Source organism: Mytilinidion resinicola, assembly GCF_010093595.1.
Source record: "Mytilinidion resinicola strain CBS 304.34 unplaced genomic scaffold BDZ99scaffold_7, whole genome shotgun sequence".
In the NCBI taxonomy this organism is placed as follows: Eukaryota; Fungi; Ascomycota; class Dothideomycetes; order Mytilinidiales; family Mytilinidiaceae; genus Mytilinidion; species Mytilinidion resinicola.
The window spans coordinates 1,737,222-1,757,394 of record NW_022985443.1 but is presented as its reverse complement, the minus strand read 5'-3'; the positions used below and the strand labels follow the sequence as shown (position 1 = coordinate 1,757,394).

At 31.9% G+C, this 20,173-nt stretch overlaps 2 protein-coding genes across 2 annotated transcripts; both read right to left on the bottom strand.

Moving 5' to 3' along the window:
- Positions 1-169: 169 nt before the first annotated feature.
- BDZ99DRAFT_384688 (uncharacterized protein) lies at positions 170-490 on the bottom strand (the record flags this gene model as incomplete). Its single annotated transcript, XM_033715391.1, has 1 exon — positions 170-490. A coding segment is annotated over one exon (321 nt), but the record flags the coding sequence as incomplete, so codon positions are not given.
- A 126-nt stretch (positions 491-616) lies between these two features.
- BDZ99DRAFT_384559 (uncharacterized protein) lies at positions 617-790 on the bottom strand (the record flags this gene model as incomplete). Its single annotated transcript, XM_033715386.1, has 1 exon — positions 617-790. A coding segment is annotated over one exon (174 nt), but the record flags the coding sequence as incomplete, so codon positions are not given.
- Positions 791-20,173: the final 19,383 nt, after the last annotated feature.

Genomic DNA, 20,173 nt, shown 5'->3' with positions numbered 1-20,173 from the left:
AATTGTATAATATTTAAGCTATAACGTATTCCACCACCGAGCCGGCCAAACCACCGAGCCGGCCACTTTTCCTTGGCACAACCAACACCATGTGCGCGCAGTCAATTTATTCGCAACCAGCTATAGAACTTGTGTACGACACACTTAGATCAGATTCAGAAGAAGCTTCTTAATCCTTTTTGCACGTACGCGCATTGTGCCCAGCCTCTCCACAGTTTCCACAGCGCCGTTGAGCTGGTAGAGCCCTATTTGCACCATCTCTACTACCCACCTTTTTCCGTGGATTAGATGCTCCAGACACTTCAGCAGCTACATACAACGCTGCTGTACCATACTCTATTATACCGCCAGTCTGGATTCGCTTTCTTTTACAACCTTTACGCTTGGTTATCTCTGCTAGTTGCTCTTTAAGCTCTTTAACCCGGGCTTTAATAAGCATATTTTCGTGTAGCATCTCTTCGGCTCCTTTAATAAGCTTTAAGAAGCCTTCTTAGGCAGTTATTAGTAACTGTATAAAGGAATTGCTTACTAGCCTTAACTGTAATCCAAATTTATATATATTACTTAGGGTTTTTAATTGCTATAGTGTTTCTAGTAGAGGTGCTGGTAGTAGGGTCTATAACCGTATATTAAGGCGATTAAGAACTACCTGCGCGTTAATAGGAACTAATCCAGAGGCCTTAAAGGCCTTCTTACAGTTCTTATATATAAATATATTAAAAAACGCGTCTTTAAAGGCTGGTAGGAAGCCTTCTTTATTAATATAGTAGACGCGTCGGCGTGCTAAGTCTTATATATATTAAAAGTACTTTAGCTTTAATAGTAAGAAGCATACTATATTAAGTAGCTAAAGTATATACAATAAATATACAGGTATATAGAGGGTAAGAATTTATTATTTAACGTAATAATTCTTAAAATCTTAGTTAAGGTGGCTTTTATAGCTGTCCAAAATTAGCAACCTATATAACCTTACCTAACGCGCCTTTATATATATATTAAAGTGCTTTAACTACTTAAAACTAAGCTTATTATTAGTCCAGCTATTCTTAGAGATAGAGAGCTTCTAATTATATAGTATTTCTGCTTCCTTATACTATATAGAGATATAAACGCGTTCTTTATAGATAATAAATAGTAGGGTTGTATATCCGGCAGCGCAGATGCTCTAGATAACTGTAACCTACTTTTAGTTGCCTAGTTAAATAAGATTAGGCCTTATATATCTTTCTAAACCTATAATAACCTTTATTATACTAATTATACCTATTTAAAAGCCAGTTTTATTAAAGTTGTAGATATTATCTAGGTAGATACTATACTTAGCTATAGTTTCTTATATAAGAGTAAACTATATATTAATAATCTTTAGGTCTTCCTAGAGTATTCTCTAGTAGTTCTTTGCCTAATTAAAAGCTATTTTAAGCTCCTTTATATAAGATATAAACTATTAAGTCTAGTTCTTACCTACTAGTATTCTACTACGCGCAGCTAGTACTTTATTTACTATATCTGCCACCTTATATAACCGGGGCGCAAATCCTTGCAAGTCTAGGTTAAGAATATATTATATAATTATATGCTCTTCGGTCGCAGTAAGCTTTAGGCAGTTTAGTTGTAATTAAGGTTAAAATATAATTCTGTAGAGCCGATTAGAGAGCTGCTAATATTATATATTAAAGGCTGCTGCAGCGCGTTATATAGTCCTAAATTAACTAGAGGTAAAGGCTTAAAGCGCAAGATTAATACTGCCTTCTTACTAAGATAGATAATCGCTGCGTTGTTAATACATTGCTATATAAATATGGTGTTGGTTATACTAAGGAAAAGTGGCCGGCTTAGTAGTTTAGCCGGCTCGGTAGTGGAATACGTTACTTAATAAATATTTAAATAAAAACCTTTCTTTTTTTAATAGTAATATAATGCGTTTTTTTACCTATACTATATTTATATAGGATTAGTAGATTTAATAGTAGATAAAAATATATATATATATTAATTATATTATAAAATAGGTTAACTAAGGCGTAACTATAGGTTAGTATATATTTAAATAGGCTTTTACTTAAATAATTAGAAGAAAAATAAGCTACTAATAGAAATAAAAATAGATATAAATATTAATACGTATATTATTAGATTAAGGGGACTATAAACTTTATAAGCTTTTTCCGCTATATATATACCTATTTTAGATTTAAAAAAAGTAAAAAAATATAATATAATTAAGTTTGCAGCCGCTTAGAATTACGGCCTAAAGTAAGCCCTTAGGGGCTACTTAAGGCCCTATAAGCTATATAACAAACTTTTAAAGCTCTATAAGCAGCGGCGTTGGCGTTGTAGTTAATTTACGCGTCGCGACCTCTAATCCGCAGCACCTGTAGTAATAACAGCATTACCTATATTAATAATAACAACTTTAACCCTAAAACTAAACTAAATACAACAACCCGAAGCCTACCGGAAACGCCTACTAAAGCGTCTAAAGCACCCTTTATAAAGCACGACAACTATAGGCTAGCCTACGGAATAAGCTACTTTAACCCGCGGATATAGATAAACTATACCACGTATTCCAGGAATTTATCGGACGTGTAATAATTAACCTTATAGGCGCATCGGCCGAACTCTAATAAACGCTATAGGTACAATTAATAACGTATTCTATAAGCGAGCCGTCCACCTAAGCGAGCCGTCCACTTTATTATAAAAACGCGACGCGTTAACTTCCAACCACTATGCGTCGACAACACAACGTGCAATCAATACAAAATAAAGGTCGAATATGCATAGCTATCGCAGCAATTAATCAGCAGCAATTTAAAAGCGAACGGCGCGCTATTACGATATATAACGTACCTAGAAGCACACTTCGAGATCGACGCGCTGGAACGACCCCACAACGCGATTCTGAGCCTAATTTAAAGAAGCTTTCCAAGCTGGAGGAATCAGTTGTTGTTTAATATATACTCGACCTAGATTCGCGAGGATTTCCGCCCAACCTATATACTATACGAGAGATGGCCAACAAATTGCTCGCCAAGCGCGCCGCCGGCCACGTTGGTAAGAACTGGCCAGAGAACTTTATTAAGTAAACACCTAAGCTTAAAACATAATTTAATTAAAAGTATAATTATTAGAAAGCTTTATATAAAAATCTAAAGGTAATTAGTAATTAGTTTAAGCTTATATATAATATAAAAGCAAAGTATAGTATTTTAGATAAAAATATATATAACTTTAATAAAGCTAGCTTTTAAATAGGTATTATTTTAACTAGTATAGTTATAATAGGCTTTAAATAGTACAATTATCTAAAATTAATATAGCTAGGTAATCGCGAATAAATAATAATAATTTAAGAAGTTAATACCTATAAATAGGCTATCCCGCTATTTATTATCTTTTCGGGTAAGTACTACCTTTTTATATAGTATAAGGATAATAATATACTACTAAACTAGGTTATAGCAGTAAGTAATAATAGCTAAATAATAAATAAGCTTAGTATTACCTAGCTATAGTATTTTAATAAATATATAAAGGATTATACTATAGGTATATATTAGCTACTAATTATTAATAGCTATAAAAGCTACTACTTACTTAAATTTAAAAAAATTTATAAGGAAAATAATATTATTACTTTCTATATACTAGTATATTTATTACACCTACTATAGCCGCTTAATATTAGCTGCTTTACGCTGTTAAAAAAGGTATACAGGCGCTAAATTAAGGATTTAATATACTACTATATTAACTATATTATAAAGCTAAAGTTTTTACTAGTATTTAAAGCAGCCTTTTATAATTTAATTATAAAAAGCAATATTTATACAGGCTTTTAAGATGCAGGCTTTATACTACTTAATTTAGAAGTAGTACTTTTAAAGCTTAATATTTAGCTTTATATACTATTACCTTTTACTATAGTAGAGGCTTAATAGGAATTAAAAATACTAAGTAATACTTATAAGCTAGGCTTTTAATTAGCTTTAATTTATAATTATATTTAAAGGTATTAAAATAGCTCGCCTATAGTAATTTTTAATACGCTTAGCAGCCTTTTTAAAAGTGCTATAATAATAATATATTAAGCTATACTATTATATAATATAGTTGCTAGCCTTTAAAAGGTAAATAAAGCCGCTATAAAGTATAAAACGCGTAAAAAAAAGCGGATTTAGAAAGAAAAAACTTTAATAATAAAAGTAGGCTTTTAAATAGCTGCTTAAAAGCTTAATAAAAACGCCTAAAGTAAAAGGTAGTAAAATAGGGTAAATTCTAGCGAAAGCGCGCAGCGCTATAGATACTGCAGTAAGCTAGGGTATAATATTTATACGTGTAAAAATAATATAAAGGTTGCTATAGATTAGGCTATAAGTTATATATAGTTAATATCTATTAGTATTATAGAGCAATTAACGTTTAAGGCCGGTTTTTATAATAAAGTAGACGGCTTACTTAGGTAGATAGCTTGCTTATAGAATATATTAAAGAAAATAGAAAAAATAGAAAAAAAAGTACACGCACTATTAATATAGGGTAAAATATACGCTGTAGTAGTAGTAGAAATAATACTAGCTACTATACTAAATAGATAAATAGGGCAGTAAAATAGAGGAATTAGGTAGTAAAATAGAAAAGCTATAGGAAATAGAATACTAATAGTATAATTTATAAAAGTTTATAAAATTACTATTTATATTAAAAATAATAATAAATAAGCTGCTACTAAAAATAATATAAACGCAACTATTATTAGTAAGCTTTAGGTAGGTAGCCTTTTAGATATAACCTAAATATATAGTATAAAAAAGCTTTAAAATAGGGATATAATAGTATATATAGCCGATAAAGCTATAAAAAAACGCCTATTAAAGAAAAAAAAGTAGGTATAAATACTAGCTAAAATAGCGTATATATAACTCCTTACTATACTAATAAAAGTATATAAAATACCTAAAAATATAGCCTTAAATAGCTTAGGTGTTATAGTTTTAGGCGGCAGGATTACTCTAGCTAGCTTAGGTAGGTAGGTAGAAATAATAACTAAATTTACTATATATTCTATAATATATAGCAGGCAGGCGGGTTAAATAATAAAATATAGCTTAAGAAGCTATAAAAAGGCAGGGCGGCGGTTAGCAGGTATACTTCTACTAAGGCTTATATAGGCCCTTATAATAAGGCCTCTCGCCGGGTTCTAATATTACGTGTTACGCTATATAGTAAGCTTTACTATTTAAGCTATAATAGTACTTCCTTTTTTATAGCCGAACTTTATTAAGGCCTAAAAACCGGGCTTTTTAGGGTAATAGTAATAGAATAACTAAATAGCTTCCTTAGTATATTCTAGATAGTTAGCAGGCTTTTCTATAACTTTATTATATCTAGTTTACTTTACTATATACTTTAGGCGGGGGCGGCTATAACCGCAACACTTCTATTAAAAGTTAATAACTTTCTTAACTTTCTACTCCTTTAAGCCTTTAACTTTAACTAGCAGTAGTAGTTTTTAATACTAGCCGGGTAGTAGATTATTTACAGCAGGTTTTAGTAAACTAATATAGAAAATATTATAGTTATATATACTTTTTAGTAAAATTAGGCGGTATATATAAGGGCTAATAACTTTTTTTATATAGAATAGTTTAAAATTCTTCTAATCTAGCTTTTTTTAAAGGCGAAGGGTTTTAATATTTTTAGTATTTAACTATATTAAGTTATTAACTTAATAGTTATAAGTAGAGTAATAGTTATAGTTTATTATAACAGGTCGTCTCTTCTATACCTTCTAAGTGTTTTACACTAAGGCAGGGTATAGGCAAGTCGTTGTCGGGGTGCAATAGTTTTTAAAAAGTAAAGTAATAATTAATTAAGGTCTAAGACAGGGTTATTACTTCTAATAGGTAGTATTAAAGTCTTAAGTTAAATATAAGGTTCCTATTTATATAAAGGAGCGTTCCTTTATATAAAAGCTCCGTTCTAAGAAATCCGTAGATCTGTCTAATCCGTCCCTAAATTACCCTAATTCTTAAGCAGTTTTTAAATTATTCTAATCTACCTCTAGATCGCCCTAATCTACTTATAACTTCTATTCTTAGATTATTCTATTCTACTAGCAGTCCGTAGGGGAATCTAGGATCCCTATGCGTCCTATATATAACCCTTTTAGTCCCGTAACCTAGTTTTCTATAATTAGTCTTATCTGCTTACTTATCTCCGTAAGTATAGCTGCGCTCGGGTGGTTTATATTACAGGTTGTAACACTCGCTCCCTCTTCTAAGGCTTTCGGCCCGAAAGTACTTCTGTGGTGGGGTCTCGGATAAATAGCTAGTAATACCCTATCTGCTGGGCCGTTATTATACTGTTCTATTTCTTCCTTTATAATACCTAAAGTTTTAAAGTCCAGTAAGTTCTTATAATATACCCTTTTATTTAACCGCTCTATAAGATTCGGAATTAAAATGCCTTCCTATTTCTATTATTATAAGAAAGGCCTAGTCTGTAAGGTATTAGAGGGCAATACTTAGTGCGGGGAATATATAAAAGTTAGTAGGGTGCGTAATATTTTTAGTATTAATAAAGTCGCTTATATATTAGTATAGTCCACTACTATATATATATTTTCTCTGTTAACGTTCTATAGTTTATAAGCTAGATACTACTATAGCTTAACTAGAGTAAGAAAAAAAAGCTGCCTATACTAAATATTATTAGTTGCGTAAGCAGCGTAAGCTTCTAGAGCAGCGTCGCTCTAACATACTTTATAGGGGTTTCTCCACCCTAGAAAAAATGGAAAAAAAGGATTAGAAAGAGGCTAAGCAGAAAAAACAAGAGCGTGCTAAGCAGGAAGGCTTGCCTTCTGCCTTGGAGATTGTCGGGTACTCTTCTTTCTTTTCGGGTATGCTAGGCACTCCTAGTTATCTCCTTTAAAGCCGTGTATTCTAATTATATAATAGTTATAATCTGCCTTCGGATTCTTTTAATCCTTTCTAGTTAGATAGTGTATTATTGCTGTCTTTCTAGGTTATTCCGGATTCTGGCGGTGAAACTGCCGCAGGAGTTCCTAGCAGTTTGCTAAACTCTTAACCGGTTCCTATATATTCTCGGAGGTGCTGTATCCTTTCTACTTAATTAGGTACTTTTTTTACTAACCGTGCTATCGGGAATCTAGGATTTACTTAACCTTATATTTATTATTATTATCGACCTCTATATTATTTTCCAGCTTAGTATTAGGTGGTGCGGGTTCTAGTAGCAATATATAGAAAACCGGGTGTATTTTTATTCTATTAGGTAGCCTAAGCTTATAGTTTACTAGGCTAATAATATTCTGTATTTTAAATAGTCTAATCTTAATATAGTTTAACTTTATACTTAGTTATTTTATTCTAATATTTTTACGGAGTAGGTAGACTCTATCCCCCCCCTTAAAGGTTAGTGTAATACTCCGGTGTTAGTTATAATATCTCGCTAACCTTAGCGTTAGAAATTAGATATCTATTAAGAGCTGCCTTTATAGCTCCTTAATATTTTTAACTAATAGCAGTGCCCTTTAGGCCCTTATACTATTAAGTTAGGGTTCTTAATACGCCTCTAAATTAAAACCGTAGTTTATAAAAAAGGGTAATACCTTTATTATTTCCGTAGATGCACTATTATAGGCGAACTAGGCTATTAGTAGTAGTAATACCTAATTATCCTGCCTATAATTAATATAGTATTATAGGTATTGTTCTAAAGTCTAATTAAGCCTTTCCGTTTACCCGTCCGTTTAAGGGTAAAACGCCGTGGAAAGCTTATACTTTATCCCTAGTTGTGCGGTAAAGGTCTGCTAGAATTTTAATATAAAGAGCTTATCTCGGTCTAAAATTATCTTCTAGAGTAGCCTATAGTTGCTAACAACGTACTTTAAAAAAGCGTAGGCTAGATCTTCTGCTATTAATACTTCTTAGTAGGGGATAAAGTATATATATTTAGTTAGTCGGTCCGTAACTACTAATATTACGTTATACTTTATACTTATTATAGGTTTAATAAACTGTGGTAGCTTAACTATAAAGTCCTATATAATAGATTTCTATACCTTTTCTAGTATATAGGGACTTTTTATTAGTCCGTACAGTATATATTATGCTAACTTATTCTTCGCGCACTTATATTTATGTACAATTTTCTCCGTTAATTTCCGGAGTCCGGGGAAGTAGAATGCCCTTGCGATTCTTTCCTGTGTTTTTTCCACTTCTTAGTGCCCGTGCACCGGTATACTATAGAATTCCTTAACAAGCTCTTTTTATAAGGTTTTAGGTATAAATATCTTGTCTTATAAGGTAATAATACTGTCCTAGATTTCTTTATACTTTTGGTTTATAGGTTCTAGGCGCAAACTTTGCCAGTTATAACCTGCTAAATCCCGGCTTTCCTAATCTACTTTCTATGCTGCCTTAATTCGTCTGTACTACTTATTATCCTTAGACCGGTAAGTAACTGCTGCTTATATATAGTTAAATTTAAGGGTTTCTAGACTGGTTTCCTTAAGTATAGGTTGCCTTATTTTCTCGGCTCCTTCTATATAGTCCGGCCTTCTGCTAAGTATATCTATATAAGTATTTTTAGATCCCTTTTAGTACGTAATCTTAAAATTAAAGGTTTCTAGTTTTTCTAACTATTTCTTCTATTTTCTATTTAACTCCTTAGTTATAGTAAAGTATATTAGGTTTTTATAGTCTATATATACCTATACTATATATACTACCCTTTTAAGGTAAACTTTCTACTATTTAAATACTTCTATTATAGCTAGCAGTTCTTTATTATAGATATTATAGTTTAGCTTAGCTATACTTAGCTTCTATAAGTAGAACGCTATAGAATATAGTTTTCCTTATTTATCTAGTTAGTTAAGTATTGCTTCTACTGCCTTATCTAATATATTGCTTTTAATAGTAACTAGTTTCTATAGATTAAAAATTGCTAATACTAGTTTTAAAGTAAACTATGCCTTTAGCTTGTTAAATACACCCTATACTTCTAAGGTCTATCGGTATTTAATATCTTTTCTAGTAAGCCCCGTAAGTAGCTCTGCAATTTTTAAGTAGCCCTTAATAAACTGCCTATAGTAATTAGCTAACCCTAGGAACAACTATAGTTCCTTTAGATTTGCGGGTTTTAGCTATTCTTAGATAGAGGACACCTTACCTTTTTCTATTTTAATCTGTCCTAGACTAATAACGTATTCTAGAAATCTAACTCTCTGCCTATAGAACTTGCACTTATCCGGGTTTACTATAAGGTTGTATTTTTTAAGTTTTTTAAGTACCTTTTATATATATATTTTATATTTACTTAGCGTTTCTAAGTATATAAGGATATTATTAAGGTATACTACTATAAACCGATTTAGGTAGCCTCTTAGCACTAAGTTAACTACTGCTTAGAATATTGCTGGCGCGTTAGTAAGCCTAAATAGTATTACTATATACTTAAAGTGTCCGTATTAAGTTCTAAAAGCTATTTTCCACTTTTCTCCTTTTTTTATCTAAATTAAGTAGTACCCTTTATATAGGTCTATTTTTATAAAGTACTTAGCCTTATATAGTTAGTTTTTAAGTTTAGAGATTAAAGGTAATAAATAGCGGTTTTTAATTATAATCTTGTTTAGTTATCTATAGTCTATATAAAGGCGTAGCTTACTATTTAGTTTCGGAACAAATATTATAGGGTAACCTGCAGGCAATTCTAATAGTCTAATAAATCCTTGCTTTAGGTTCTTTTCTAGGTATTCTTCTAGCACTTCTAGCTTGTTCTAGGCTAGTAAATAGATTAGTCTAAACTGCGGTTATTCGCCTGGTACTAGGGGAATATAGTAATCCTAAGGTTAGTGCTTTAGTAATATATTTTAAACCTTTTCTATAAAGATTTCTTTAAATTTATTATATTTTTCTAGCACGTTTAGTGCTTTTACTACCTTAGCTAGCTGCCGGCTGCTTAGGGGTTTAGGCTACTGTTAGCTTGCTGCCCTGTCTTTTTCTTAAGCCTTTTTGCCTCTTAAGGTATCTATATTAATATTTTATTTTTGCTTAGGCTTATCCTGGCGCGGGGTGCCTTTTAGTCCGCTTTCTAATTAAATTCTTACTTTACTAGTCTTCTAATTAACTTAGGGGTTATACTGCTTTAGCTATAGTATACCTAAGATTATATTATATTTTACCGTGTTTATTATATCTATACTAATAGTTTCTCTATATTCTTTAATCTATATAACACCTAGTTAAGTTTCTATAGTTACCTGCCTATTACTATATTACACGGGTGTGCTATCTACTATATATAGTTTATAAGGTCTGTTTTTCTATTACTAAGGGATTTAGTTTCTTCTAATAAAGTTATAGAATATAAAATTTCCTTACGCGCTACTGTCTAGTAGTGCTTTTACCGGGTTTCTACTAATTTTAACTAATAGGATTATATATCTATAGTTCTAAATAGGAATAGAGTTAGGCTGCGTTGCCGGGTTCCTTTTTTTTTCTGCGATGTGGGCTTTTCCTACTAGAGTGGCGATAGTCGCGGTTTGCGTTTCTTTGTCCGTGGCTGCTCTGTAGGACCTTGTTTTTAGCTGCTCTGGCCGTCCTATTACTTAAGCGCCTGCTTGTTTTTTAGCTATTTTTATAGCTAATAATTTATATATTTTGTTTCGCAATGCACTAGATATAAGTCCTAGTAATATATTCGCTAGTTTTTTCCTTTCCTATATTTTATTAGGTACTAAGGGTCTAGAACTATAGTAGCTACTTCTATAAGTTTATTTTTTTTGCCTATAATATAGTATTCTGTTTCCTTAAATAGTACTAGTTACGTAATAATATAATATCTTATCTAATATAGGTACTATTCTTAATATTTCTTATATATTATATGCTTGTTGCATTTATCTTTAATATATAATACCTAAGATATCTATTTATAAAGTAGGTGGTTTTTATCCAGCTATTTATCTTCCTTATTATAGACACCTATTTTACTAATAGGGTGTAAAGCTCTATAAATTTTAATCTTAGTTTGCCTTCTATATAGCTTTAGCAGTTCTCGCTCTAGCCCTATACTAAATTTACCGTCGCTGGACTAGATTTCTAGTTCGCAATCTTTATTACTATTATAGTACTCCTTACTATTTTTAACAGGTGATTTATTATCTAGTTCTCGCTAGATATTACGGCTTAGGCCTTCTAATATATCTAATCCTGCGCAGGTTTCTGCGCTAATAGTTGCTGTTGTTAATATTCCTGCAGCTGCGGCTATTCTTACTTCTTCTTCTTTTATAAGCTGTCCTGTAACTCTTTCTATAGCTTTTAGGAATTAGTAACTAGCTAGTGCTCTTAGCTCTGCGCCCGCTGTAGCGTTTTCGGCTTTTTGCGCTTTTTATCCTTTATTAAGGCGTGCGAGAATTTCTCTTGCACTTTATTTATATATAGCTATAACTCTGTTAACCTATACTTCCGTGTTTAGTAACTCGGTTTCGCTGTTGTCCTGTAGCTTAGGTACGTTGGTTCGGGGTTTTAATCGCGGTTTAATTATCTAGAACGCCTTATCCGTTTCTAATAGGTAGTTAATTTCTATACTTTTAACTTCTACGTCTGCGTAGTAGTTATCTATAGGGTTGCTATTATATTCTTTATTTCTTATTATAGTAATAGTACGTCCCTTTATTCTCTATATTAGATAGTACCCTATTACTTACTTATCTAACTAATAGGTAAAGCAGTTGTTATTATAGCACGCGGTCTATAATATAGAATTATGGCGGTCTATATTTAGCTTTATTATAATAGCTGCTGTTCGGGTGTTCCTAGAGCACTTATTCGCAAAGTATCCCTGTTCTCCGTATAATAGGTATACGCTATTGCGCCTTTTTTCTTACCTTTCTTTATTAGTAATTAGTTTACCCTTCTAGTTATTATATTATTTTATAATATTAATCTCTATATAATCTCTATAGTCGCGGTTGGTTACTTTTAGCTTTAGTCTAGCTAGTTAGGCGTAAGAATAAAGTCCTCTCTTATCTGCCCGTTCTAGTTATTATTCGTGCTATTAACTATTAATCTATATTGCTATTTCCTTAAGTTTATAGAGTATTAGAGGCCTTTTACCTTATATAATTTTATTCTTAACATCTTTTTTAAAACCTCTGTAGTATTATACTTATAGAGCTTTATCTCCCTATAATAGCTTAAACGCGATTTATATAAATTCTAAAGTATAGCGGCTGGTTAAGCCCTTCTGCTTTAGAACTGCTATCTTCTATTCTACTATCTATTTTTTATCGGTGTTTCTAAAGGTTATCTACAGTGCTAACTCGAAGTATCCGTAATCGCTAAATATAATATTAGTTTCTAGTTTCCGATTATCTGCGTCGGCGTTACTAAGCTAGTCTATAAGCATCGGGTTAAACTAGTTAAACGCTTCTTTCTTTAAAAAGGTGGCTGCTATGCAGACCTTATCCGATTTAAATTCGAGGTTGCTTTAGTTTATACGCAGGTATAGCCTTATCTATATTATAAACGCCCGTAAAGCTCCTTTATTCCTAGTAAACTCTTCGGGTTTATTTATTTTATAGCCTTTATAGCTAACTACTCTAGTAGTAGTAAGCTCTTTTTAGATAGTTTAGAGATTTCTCTATAGGGCTATAATCTCCTTATCCTTAGTATTGCTAGCTTCTTCCAGTATTTATATTTATATAAGCAACGCTTACATGTATATTACTACCTTAGTTATAGTTAAGGTTAGTCTAGCAGTTATACTACCTAAAGAGGTTAGTAGGGCTATTTTAATTAATTGTTTATATGCGACTTCTTTAATATAGCGGTGTTTAAAGTATAATAGGTCGTTTTTTCTATACCTTCTAAGTATTTCACACTAAGGCAGGGTATAGGCAAGTTATTATCGGGGTGTAATAGTCTTTAAAAAGTAAGGTAATAATTAATTAAGGTTTAAAACAGGGTTATTACTTCTAATAGGTAGTATTAAAGTCTTAAGTTAAATATAAGGTTCTTATCTATATAAAGGAGCGTTCCTTTATATAAAAGCTCCGTTTTAAGAAATCTATAGATCTGTCTAATCCGTCCCTAGATTACCCTAATTTTTAAGCAGTTTTTAGATTACTCTAATCTACCTCTAAATTGCCCTAATCTACTTATAACTTCTATTCTTAGATTATTCTATTCTACTAGCAGTTTATAGGGGAATCTAGGATCCCTATGCGTCCTATATATAACCCTTTTAGTCCTGTAACCTAGTTCTCTATAATTAGTTTTATCTGCTTACTTATCTCCGTAAGTACAGCTGCGCTTAGGTGGTTTATATTACAGGTTGTAATATTTATATTATCCTTATATTAGGTATAAAAGGTAGTAAGTTTAGACTTTAAATATTTTAGAATCTTTTCTATATACTTAGTAAAGCGCTTAGTATTTCTAGTAGGCAGGCAGGTTAATAGTTTAACCGGCTTAAAACCTAAATATAGGTAGAAGCTATAGTTTATAAAAAAAAAGGAAAATATAGGTGCTTTTAGAATTTATAGTATTAATTAATAGTTTAGCTAAAAGTAGCTATTTAGCCTAGTTATCCTATAAATAGAATATATATACCTATAAGTACTATTTTAGAATAGTATTAGCTTTTTTAGTTTAGCTATTAGTTTTAAAGTAGTATATAGTTAATAGTAGGCAGTTAATTTTTAGGCGGCTAGTTAGGTATTTCTAGAATTTAGCTATAAACTAGGGCCCTTAGTTAGATATAATAAAGGTAGGTAGGCTATATAGTTTCTAAATATTTTTTAGGAAAAGTTTTATAATATTTTCCGTATTATAGGTTTTTTTATAGGTAAGAAAGTATTTTATTTTAGTTAAGCAGTCTACTATAATAAGGATTATATTATACTTTTCGCTATATAGTAGGTATATAATAAAATCTATTAATATATTATACTAGGCTTTTTTAGAAATAGGTAGTAGCTTTAGAATACTTTAGTAGGCTTTTTATAATAAAGTAGTTTTTTTATATATTTAGCAGTTCCTAACTTAATAGTTTATATAAGGTAGTATTCCGGGCTAGTAGTAACTGCGGGCTATTAGGCTGTATATTTTAGATTTTCTAAAGTAGCTAGTATTATAATAGCGCTACACGCGAAAGGTCGAGGGCTTAAAAAGGAGCGTTGATTAGGTGCTATATATAATGCTACGTGGAGAATTAAAACGTTGTGTAAGGAATAGGAAGACGGGAGACAGGCCACCGGATATAAGGGCGTAGCCGAGCGCGTGGCGTACGGCCTCTATACCGTTTCGGCGCGTGGCACGCGTGTACGCGAGGTCCTTACCAGATTAGGTAATAGGAAAAAAGGGCAGCCGGTAGGTGGCTGGAGCGGGACAGGATAGGAAGCGGAAGCGAGACGGGAGCAGAGCAGGGCAGGCAGGGCAGGAGGCCGGCCAGCGGTAGTAGGCCGGTGCAGATTGCTGGAGTTGTAGCAATCTGCGGCAGAATTTCGGTAGGTAGGGTATCGCGGTTAATACTATAACAGTACCCCCCTCCTAAACCTAAGTCTTTTAGTAAGTAGAAGGCGCTGTTTATAATATATATAGCTATTTATCGGGAGTAGGGCTATAAATTAAATCTTAATTAAGGTTTTAGGGTCTAGCAGAATAGGGCTTATTAAACGCAGGATTATAAGCTTTAGAGTAGCAGTAATAATAATTAGCTATAGTAGTAGTATTCTTTAGGTTATTAATAGGTTACTAGAACAGGTTATTATATCCAGTTTATCGGACTAAGTACTTATATTACTTTTAGCGCCGGTTTAGGCGTATACCTTTAATACGGTTAATATACTATTTAGTCTCTTCTTTAACTTAAATAGGTTTAGGTAGAAGCAACTTCTAGCTAGGCAGGTAGTTAGCTTACGGAGCGGCAGGATAAAGTAATAAAATATAGAAGATAGGATATATCTTTATAAATTTAGGTAGGCCTAGTTAATAGGTATATAGAAAGATAATCTATATAATTAGGAACTTCCCTAGGTTTTTCTAATTAAGCTTTTTAGTAGGTCGATTTATACAGATATTCCGTGTATTTAACTAGACTTTATTACCTACTTTATAGGCCGGTGCGCCTATATATTTTCGGTTAGCGTATTCTTCTTATATTACTTAGGCCTAAGTTATTTCTTCGCGGATAAACTGCTTAATATCCGATATTTTATTAACTATCTAATTAGCTTTAAGTGCTTGCAGTACTTAATAGGCAGGGCGCAGAGTTCCTAATAGCAGTTTAAAGCCTATTTTTAGGTGTTATCCTAAAATAGCAATAAACAGTATTACTGTTATTAATTTAGATTAGGTATTATTTACTTTAAACTAAGCGGACAGCAGCTAGGTAACCTAGTTATCTTGCTTATAGTTTATATAGGCGCGGAGAACTTATTCTAGTATTAAATTAGCTTTCTCTATTTAGCTATTAGTTTCCAGGTAGAAGGCCGATAATAATTAGGCTTTAATACATAGTTGCTTATAAAGTTTATCCTAAAACGCGGAGATAAACTATAATTCTTAATCGGATATATATATATTAGGCAATCCGTAATATACCTAAATATATTAGTAGAATAGGTCGGCTATAGCCTTAGCTATAATTATTCTATAGAGAATTATATATTAGTACTTGCTTAGGCGGTTTACTATAACTATAATATTAGTATAGCCTTTAGATTTAGGTAGTTTAATAATAAAGTTAATAGAAATATTTTACTAGTAATACTATAGGACAGGCAGGGGTTTTAGGAAGCTATTATACTTCTCTCTTAAAGCCTTTATATAGTAATAGGTATAATAGTATACTATAAATCGGCGGATTATTTTAAATATATATAGCTAGTAGTATTTTCTTTAAAGGATTTCTAGAGTCTTTTTATATCTAGGGTAGCCGCTAACAGGGGAATTATATATATAATAAAGCAGTTTAATCTTTAGTTTATTATTATTAGGAATTGCTATTTAGTTGCGGAAGTAGAGCTTACTATCTTACTCTTTATATTTACTTAGGGTAATCTTCTTAGAGCGGTGTACTCCGGAGTATAATATCTCTAGAACTTCCTAGATAAACTTATTATTTAGGTATTTATCCTTAATAATCTCCTAAATTATTCGGTTAGTTTCTATTAGATTTAACTGCGTAAACAGGTTAGAATAGAGCAGTATCTAATTTTAGGCTGTTTAAGCTTCTTTTTATACAGGCGCATCTTGCGTACAACGCGTTAAGGTGTTAGGCTTTTTACTATACTTACTAGGTTAGTAGGTAATTAAAAAGTTAAATTAGGACAGGTATTTAAACTAATAAGCCTATTAGTAGCTTAACTGCTTTATAGTTATAAAGTACTACAGGTTTTTATAGTTGCTAAGAACCTAAATTAGAAATACTGTGCTTTTTAGTTTAGGCCGCTACTGTTTAAAGCATTGGATAATTACTAGAAGTTCCTTATTATAGATCTTATAGTTGTATTTAGCAGGACTTAATTATTTTAAAAAGTAGGCTATAGGTCGGAGTATTCCTTATTTATCTGTTTATAAGAGCACTCCAGCATTTATATAGTTAGATAAATCGGCCTTAATAATAATTAGCAGTTTAGGGTTAAAATAATAAAGGATTAGAGCAGTAGTAAACGCTATTTTAAGTTATTTAAATGCCGCACAGCAGGACTTATTAAACCGGAACAGAACATCCTTCTTTATAAGTATAATTAGGGGAGCAGCCAGGCTAGAGAAATTATTAATAAATTATTAGTAGAAGTTTGCAAATCTAATAAAGGCTTATATATTCTTAATATTATAGAGGACTTCCTAGTTATAGATATTCTTAATTTTATTTAGGTTTATACTAATTCCGCCGGTTAATATTATATACCCTAGGTAGGTAACCTTATCCTAATAGAATTCGCACTTATTAATATCTAGTTATAGGCCGGCGGCTTCTATTACTTCTAGGACTAGCTTTATATAACGCTAGTGGTCTTTAAAGTTTTTGCTATATATTAGAATATTATTAATATATATAGTATAGAATATATCTAGGTATAGGCAGAGTATGTTATTTATATAGTATTAGAACGTGCTAGGAGTATTAGCTAATCTAAATAGTATTACCAGGTATTTAAACAGGCCGTATCGCGTCCGGAAAGTAGTTAGCTATTTATCTCCTTTCGCGATTTATAAGCAATTAAATGCGGAGATAATATTAAGCTTTATATAGTATTTTACCTTACTTAATTATACTAGGGTCTTCTAAATTAAAGGAATTAGGTATTAGTTCTTAATAGTTATAGTATTTAGCGCGCAGTAGTTAATATAGAATTATAGGCCTCCTCTAGGCTTCTTAATAAAAATAACCAGAGAGGTAATAGATAATAAACTAGCATAGATAAATCCTTTCGCGAGGTTGTTGTTAAGGTACTTCCTTAGCACCTTTAATTTATTTTATAATATTCTGTATAACAGGCTAAATCCGTACAGTTTGCCGTTTTTAAGCATAATTTTATAATTATATATTTAGTATTTAGGTAACTTATTAGCTTCCTATTAGGAGAAGGTCTTTAGTAAATAGTAATATTATGCTAGGACTTTTATAGCTAGGTTAGTTTAGGTTTTTAAAGCTAAGGCCTTATTAATATTAGTAATAGTAATAGCAAAGATTTTATAATTAGGTTATCGGGCTAATTAGGTTATAGACGCCGCGTTTAGTATATAGATATCCGTTCGGGTATTAGGTTTAAATTTAGAATTAGATTTAGTTTTAGGTTTAGTTTCTAGCTTAGGTTTAGGGTTAGGTATATTTATCTAGCGTACTATTTTAGGAAGCTAGTAATTATATTAGTGTTGTATAGACAGGCTTAATTACTATAAGCAAGAGCGTTAGGTTAAAGGTATTAGGCACTGCTTAATAAGGGGCGCTTTAGGAAGCTATTCTATATAAGTTCTTATTACAGAGGTTTAGAAGTTGCGCAGGCATCGCGCCTAGTATTAGAATAATTAAAATAATAGTTATTAGTTATTATAGTTAAATCTAATACAGTACTTATATAGCCAGGGCTATTCTAGTAGCAGCTTATATTTGCTAAGTTCTAGTATATAGAGACGGATCTATTCTATATAGTTTAGGTAGCGGAGGGTTACTTACGCAGAGTGCGTAATTTATCCTTTTTTAAGCGTTTTTCTATTAAATCTAGTTAGTCGTAAAATATAAAAGAGCAGGTTAAGGCGGAGGTTCTATATACGCGCTAGATTCCTGTAAATATAACCTATACCTATAGCTCTACTATTAATTAGAGCTATAGCATCTATATAGGTAGGGCCTTATTATATAGAAATAGGGATAAAAATCTATTATTTCCAGGAGTTAGGTTTAGGTTCTTTAAATAGGTTTATAGAAATCCGGGGTTAGAATAGTTCCGGGGGGTAACTTAGCCCTGGGACGGGGCTTTTAATAACTTTTTTATATAGGATAAGCGGCTACCTTTAGATTAATTAGAGCTAGAGAATAAAGCAGTAGATATAGAGGAACGGCGGGCAGATAAAAATTAGGTGGAATTAGTTAATTGTGTGTATATGCGCGGTTGGGGGCTTAGAGGCTTATCTACGCTAGATAATTAGACTTAGAGTAAAAGAATAGAGTAATTACAGAAAATATAGCTATGCTTTCCATATTTAAAGCAGAGGCCCTTTTAATAATATTTATCTTATTTAGCTAAGCCGGCTGGAGTATATTTAGATATATTAATTTCTATTATATCTAGGTCCTTTTATAATAAAGGGGAATATTAAAAGGGTTAGCCGGGCAGGAATTATAGATTATTATTATACTTTATAATTAAGTTAGTATAGTTGTTTAGATTATCCGGGGTAGTAGCGCTAACTATTATATAGCGGAGTTTATTAGAGAGAAAGTATTAAAGCTAAGTTATTAGGCCAGCTTTATTTAAATCTATATTAGCAGTAAGTTATTAAAATTTAGTAAAGTACAATATAAAGGCACGCCTTTCTTACTTTAGTATATAGAGTTAATTTAAAGATATAAGTTTCTAGTTTAGATTGCTGTATATAGCCTGCAGGAATTAGATAAGTTAATTAATAGTATAGATATCTTAGTTTATTAAAGGGTTAATAAGCGTTAATAGGTTAAATTCTAATTAAAAGTAAGTGTATAGCAGGCAAGCATGTTTAGTTAGGTATCGATTAGCATTTCCTTCCAGTTTATACTATAGTTGTCGGATAAAGATTAAAAGTTCCTTTTAACTTCTTTTAAATATTAAAGAGTTAATTAAATATTTAGTCTTTAGGGTTAGCAGGGCGGCGGCTATTAGGAAAAAGTCTGTTAAAGTTGGCAGAGTAACTTTAATAGTTAGGGTCCGTATATAGTTTATATTATTAGCAGGTATTAAGCTATTATTTAATTTATAAATAGAAGGCCCTATAAATTATTAGTCGGGCGCTAGTAGTAGAGTAGAGGTAGATTTAGACTAAATTACGGCTACTTTCTCCTGCAGAGCAGTAATTTCCTATTTCTAGGCGGATAGAACTTTTATTATAGCAGCCTACTATTTTTTTATAAAGCTAATAAGCTCTAGAAGTATTATAGTTAGGTTAGCAGGGGTGTTTATAGTAGTAAAAGTAGATATAATATAATATTATAATAGTACTATATATAAAAGGTTAAAGGCTTAAAAAGAAGCGTTAATTAGGTGCTATATATAATACTATATAGAGAATTAAGATATTGTATAAGGGACAGGAAAATAGGAGACGGGCCACCGGATATAAGGGCGTGGCCGAGCGCGTGGCGTACGGCCTCTATGCCGTTTCGGCGCGTGGCACGCATGTACGCAAGGTTCTTACCAGATTAGGTAATAGGAAAAGGGGGCAGCCGGTAGGTGGCTGGAGCGGGATAGGATAGGAAGCGGAAGTGAGATGGGAGCGGAGCAGGGCAGGCAGGGCAGAAGGCCGGCCAGCGGTAGTAGGCCGGTGCAGATTGCTGGAGTTGTAGCAATCTGCGGCAGAATTTCGGTAGGTAGGGTGTTACGGTTAATACTATAACAGCTAGTAATAGTATTTCTATAGTATATATATAG